At 28.9% G+C, this 6,585-nt stretch overlaps 2 protein-coding genes across 5 annotated transcripts in view; both read left to right on the plus strand.

The window, feature by feature from the left end:
* LOC100169125 (alkaline phosphatase) overlaps positions 1-6,585 on the plus strand; it is a 113,755-nt gene that overhangs the window by 80,063 nt on the left and 27,107 nt on the right. The window lies entirely within an intron of this gene.
* LOC100160260 (alkaline phosphatase) overlaps positions 1-6,585 on the plus strand; it is a 132,124-nt gene that overhangs the window by 20,486 nt on the left and 105,053 nt on the right. Inside the window, exons 1-3 of one of the 4 annotated variants that reach the window (XM_029488224.1) lie at positions 2,443-3,416; positions 6,195-6,415; positions 6,515-6,585. In XM_029488224.1, the coding sequence (XP_029344084.1) occupies positions 6,227-6,415; positions 6,515-6,585 (260 nt within the window). In that variant the 5' untranslated portion in view covers positions 2,443-3,416; positions 6,195-6,226. Of the gene's footprint in view, positions 73-294; positions 680-2,442; positions 3,417-4,501; positions 4,817-6,194; positions 6,416-6,514 lie in introns of those variants that run through there. The other 3 variants (XM_001943501.5, XM_001943224.5, XM_029488223.1) reach the window with 3 other exon arrangements.

A 6,585-nucleotide genomic window follows, 5' to 3' on the forward strand; every position in this document is an offset into this window, starting at 1 on the left:
GTCCAAAACAATCCTTCGTAAATGACAGCACGTCATGTCACAGAGTCAACGTGACCAACGAAGATATTATAAGTAATTACACCGAAACTATTTGACTACGACGCTTTTTTTTTTGTCACGAATTCTATCAATTGTATTGATATTATTATTATTATTTCGCGTTGAAAATTGTACCAAAAGCGACGGACCAAAAATAACACAATTATTGTAATTTATAATGAATATAATATTATAACAACGCGATTGCCGACATATTTCGTTCAATATTCTAATTTTAGTTTGTTTTTTTTCTAGACAAAGTCGACTTTGTATATCCAAGTCTGGTCGATTTACTCGACGAGACTCACGGAGGAGATGACGTTATGGTATTTGCGAGGGGTCCTATGTCACATTTATTCACCGGAAACTACGAGCAAAATCAAATTCCTCTTGGTATGGCAATGGCTGCTGGCATTTCCACGAACTTCCCAACCACTGACTCTACCAGTGGTGCCATTTCACCATTTAATTTTTCTGGACAAACTATTCTTGCAGTATTATTGTTGGCTCTCGTTGGAATTTTACAAGCTAGATTATAAATCTCAAAAAAAAAGTTTGACGATATCATTATAACTCATTTTTATCTGTAAGTCGTAAATATTATTTACATTAAATATATATTTAAATTATATCATATTATAAGTAATGATTTTTATCTGTTGGTTTAAAATTGTCATTTTGTTATAACCTTATAATTTTATAATATTATGATTTTTACTAGAAAAAAACCAGTCAATATAGTTTTAAATATTACCCTAAAAATATTGAAAGGAAACTTACGGGAAACATGTGGGTTTCAGGTGCACATGATTTCTGGTAAGTTCATAGTTATATAGAAAATGAATTGACAATGATTACAATTTTACTAAGATTTAAATTGTATGAGGTCAGAAGAAATCAATTTCGTAAATATATTTGTAAATTAGGAATAATTGGATTAGATTATATTATGGTAGTTAATTTAAAAAAATTAAATATTCAAGACATATACCTAGTTGACGATTCTAAAGTCAATTTTTGTGTTAATTCTTCTTAAGTTTACTGCAGGTTATATATTATACTTTCTTTTTATTGCAAATTGTGTTTTCAGAACATAAATCATCTTGTTCAGTTTTCGTCAGTTTACTGTATTCTCGCTATGAGTGTTAGAATTCTACTTGTTCGTATGATTTTTATGACTTTAGATTGGCTAGTATAGTATTATTTATAATTAAGATTATATTTCTGCCTATAGTTATTTATTACTAGTTATAACCAGATTTTATCGAGGGAAAAATTAACAAAAAAAAAATATATTGGTGATATATTGGAGTATATCAGTTTTAGAGTACTTCACCGGAAAATCGGTGTCGGTGTAACCCGTTTTGTGAACTTTTTCGACCGAGATGGGTAATCCACCCGTGTCGGATTATTCAATAGCACACGGTATATATATTTTTAATTTGGTTCAATCAATACTTAGAACATGCTCACTGATACCCAAAGATCGAATAATTTTGAGTCTATGAGCTAAAAACATACTACGGACATTGCCTTTTTTACGTATAGATTATAGAAAAGTGTGTTTTTATTTTGTGTGTTTATTTCTTTAATAACAAAATTATTTTCTGTAACCAAAGGCAGCAAAAGAAATATTCGATTTTCGTGAACTAAAACGAAATTAATGTGTGAGCCACCCAATCACAATCTTATAGGGATCGAAAAATGAAGCTATGAATGCTCCCCAAGTCTCCGAGAAATATGTGTGCGAAATTTGGTTCTGATTAGTTCAGTATTTCACAAGTCTATATAAGCCCCATAAACATCCATTAATTTTCATATAATATATTATAAACAAATTTGCTGTGCATAATAATTTAATAATAATAAAAATGTTTGTTACGTATTATATAATAATATATTATAAGTACGAATAGTAGGTGATCGAATATAGTAACGCTATTGTTGGTTGAAGTACTGAGTTGTATTTTATAAACGTAAACAACCACCGTCCGGAGTACTTAATTTACGCAACAGGTATTGACTTCAGCGGAAACAGCTACTTCCGACCACCGATCAATGTTGAATAGTTGATTTCTAGCCGAATACCTTATGACCCTTTAGTGGTTAGTTCATTGGAATTTCTGAAAACTCCTAATGAATGTACATTCGTGAATTATAAACATGTTTAATTGGTAATCGGTTAGAATTTTAATAGCCCAAATCCGTATTAAAATTATTAGTTTTAATAAATAATATAGACATCTATAATGATTAATTTTAGAAACGTGTTCTAAATTTATTGATGAAAAACAAAATTGTATTGTATAGGTACATGATTTAATAAAATACAATGTGTCAATAAATATTTGGAACTTTTTAGAAATTGTGTGCTGTACTTTGTCGGCTTAAACTATTTATTACACAATGCAAATGTTAGATTTTAATAATTCATCTAGCTGGTTAGAATTTGTTCGTAATTTAATAAACGTTAAAGACGTGTGCAGCAAACATAGCGTAAAAAGTCTGTGCAAGTCTGTGTAATCGTTTTTACTTTTTCTTCACATTTTCTTTCATGACATAGACGTTCTAGTAACTGACAACTTTAACAAGTGTATCCCTTGTAACACCTACTAACTCAAATGCCCGTTAAACTATACGTAGATTGGGTTTTCCACTAGAGTTTTCTCCACGGGAATAAAAAAATCGTTCTTCGATTACACCATTCTAAGTCTTCTCCCGGTCTGGATAACTTTACTTTGATTATTAGTTTATAGATATATCGGTCTAATAAATATTCGCACGAAAGTGGTCTCTGTACGTGACAGCGTAATTTGCATATCGCGTTGTAAACGTGTGTGAATACTTATTATTATAATATTTCGTATGCGACGCGCGCTCAGCTCGCACACAAATACGTATTTAAATCACCCATAAACGAACAAACTAAAATTTTTCGGATGACAGTTACACAGCTCTCGAAATCTAAATTGAATATTATATTTTTCTTGAAGAACTTGCGTCGTTTTAAAATGGTGTAATATAAGACGTGTAATACACTCTAATATAGGGTTGTAAATACAATTAAATTGTTAAATCAGAGTAGTATCCCCTCCCCACACACATACATTACAACACTACTCTTCACCGTCACATTAATCACAGCAGTGTTTTACGAGGAAAAAATTAGTAGGTCTCATTATTCTGCCATAATTCAGCGTGTTAGATAAGATAACAATATTATGTTTTGAGTAAATACGTTATAGAATAATAATAATCCTATGCAAGGACGCTGTGTATACCTTATACGTTGGTAATTTATTTTATTTCTGAAATAAAAATCCTATTGTCGTCACGAAGAGTTAACGGCGCCAGTTAAAGCTACACAATTAACATAGGTAGGTACCTAACGAAATAAACATTAACAATAAAAAAAATGTAATACAATTAAATGCCTCGTAAACGATAACAATTAGGACGTTGGTATTAATATGTTCCATGGTAACGTTTGCCGGTGCAATTGTAGTAATTATTATCAATAAGGTCAAACCCAATATTTTGTTGTATAGATTAATATTATTTTTTTATAACAAAATGTATTTTTTTCCTGTAAAATAGTTTTAAATTATAGTAATACAAAAGTACAATATACAAGGTTTTTATAAGTTATAAGTTATTCTTATAGCGATTTAAAAATACCAAAAATACGTAGTTATGCTTATTTTTATAATCATTTGAAATTTTTTTTTGATGAAATCTATTTAAATAAAACGTATTACGTTTGTTTTTAATTTTTATACACATTGAATTGTCTTATATTATACAATATTTTAACATTATCATAAGAAATAAAGTCTGACATGCACTGTCCACTCAGAATTGTTTTTCGTACCTATACAATAATTTATTATTGAAAACAAATTTAACATATCCATTTCAGTTATAATTTTGAAAAAAATGTTTTATTAAATAAGAAATGAATTATTGCATACCTATTTTTTTAAAATAATAATTTATAAATATTAAGTACCTACGTATTTAAAAATACAAATTTTTATAAAAACGAAAAACGAAAACGAAAAATAAAATAAAATAAAATATGGTAATTAATCAGACATTCAGTTTTTGAGTAATGTGATAAAATTAATATTATACGACGAATAAGAATATCCATAATATTAAAAAGTTCACTACTTCTGATAGAGACGGTGGAGGGATTATCTGGCTTAAACACTTACACCTATTCGCTCTTGACGTTAAAAACGTGATTATCGATACCGTTTAGGGTTTACGTTTCCCAACCCATTGCTTTTTCAAGTATCGATAACATATTAATGTTGTATTAACCTCGTCGGTTGTGGCTGTACCAAAGATTAAAACAAAATCAATAAAAAGATTATTAGCTTTATCCAGATTACGTTAATCAATAATATTTTAAACTAAAATGTAGTACTTGTACGCCAAAGCCTGAACGTATTTTAGTTAATGACGATTATATGTGTTAAAAGGTATATTGTCATGGTAAAATAGTTCATAAACAAAGAATATCTTAATGCCATGCTTCGTAGTATTTAAGTACGCCAATAAACTAGGCAGTGAAATATTGAGGTGAAAACGATTTTACCTCCATCTATTTCTTTTGTGCTTACGTCTACGGAAATAAGTGTTGAAATCTACCATATAAGGTATAATAAGTTTGGTGACACATCTGTCAACCAATCAATCATGTGGACATTCTTCATGTGCTTTTTGGTCTGTGCGCTACAGGTGTCTGCAGCCGCCACCGCTCAGGAGTCAGGTACACCCGTAGTTATCTAATCGATTTAATATTATTTGGTAACCAAACGTTTACTATGTTATAAAAATAAGATAGATATACATAATATTATTATACTATAAACATTTGGTATAAACTATAATAGAATTTATGTTTATGTCAAGTAGAGTATGGGAAACTAAACATTATATGCATATTGTATTATTTTATAATGTTAATTTTGTTAAATGGATAATTTAACTAATTTAAATATAATATATTTTTAGGTCGTTTACTTTATAAAAGTAATTTTTTTACAATGTTGTCAATCAAAACATTAAATGTATAGTTTGAATAAGAAACACGTTGCTATTTTTTTAGCTCATTAAAATCATGATATACATTTGAATTTGTTTTAGCATTCAGTAATATTATTGTAAAGCGAGTAATGCTAGTACAAAATAATATTTTAAACAAGAGGACAAAAATTGTTATTGTCTTATTATATTAAAAAAAAGAAGCTAAATTCATTACTTCATGTACTTTGCCTATAATAATATTATATTTTAATACTTTTAATTCTTACTTAAAGCTTGTACGTACAACGAATTATAATATATTGTATTAAAACTGGAAAATAAAAAGTTTCACCTTTGAAGTATCTGTTACATGAAAGTATGAAATGAATTATATATACTTGGAATACACAGAACCTAGAACCTAGAGAGTTCAAAAAATAATGCACTTTACATTGAAATCCGGGACCTATACATAATGTTGATATCTATGTGTATTCCTATAATATACAAAGTTTATTTCGTTTTTATTACGTAAGTAGATGCTTGATTTACGATGTTCTTGAATGTTCACGTGGTGTGCCTTATATTGTGATTTGTAATTTTATATTCGAGGCCACATTATTACATAATAATATAATAAACACACCGCTGTGACTAAAATATAATATAGCAATTATTATTATTCATCATGATTAAAAAGAATAACAAAAGTAATAGTATGATTGTTAAATATTTATCACACATTTTATTCTATTTTTATGCAATCCACAATAAATGGAAAGCAAAATTGACATAATATTCTGATTTCTGATATCCCATTCGAATATTATATTATGTAGCTTGTTAAATTGTAGTCATACAATATTTAACTATCAACCTAATACTCATAATTTCAAGAGGTTTATTAACTTGAGATTAGTTATGTAAGTCTTCTTTATAAATTTAATAATATTTTAATAGCAGTTGGGTGACAGCTTTGATTATATGATAACAAAGCTGTATGTAAAAACAATAATATTTGAAACTAGAGGTTAAGATTTTACAAAAATAAATTCACCACATTCATTAATTCTAAATGCACTTTGTCTATAATAATTTATAAAAATTAAATTCTTTGCCAGATCCTAAATTCTGGATTGAAAATGGAAAACGAATGTTGGAAGAAAAGTCAAAACAACCATTGCGAACGAACAAAGCGAAGAATGTGATATTGTTTATGGGAGATGGTATGTCATTGACAACATTGACGGCCGCTCGCATATACAAAGGCCAGTTACAAAACACGTCTGGCGAAAGCGAACACCTGAGCTTCGAACAGTTTCCGTTCACCGGAATATCAAAGGTATTAATTTGATAACAAAACAATTGTTATTAGAATAAGTACACGTTGTATAGGCCTTTTATTTTACGTTTACCAAATCGGTTTCGTCCACACGAATAGACGTATTGCGTTGACAATCAAGTGGCCGATTCAGCATGTTCAGCCACGGCATATTTGTGCGGCGTCAAGGC

The sequence above is a fragment of the Acyrthosiphon pisum genome, chromosome A1 (assembly GCF_005508785.2).
Source record: "Acyrthosiphon pisum isolate AL4f chromosome A1, pea_aphid_22Mar2018_4r6ur, whole genome shotgun sequence".
Classification (NCBI taxonomy): domain Eukaryota; kingdom Metazoa; phylum Arthropoda; class Insecta; order Hemiptera; family Aphididae; genus Acyrthosiphon; species Acyrthosiphon pisum.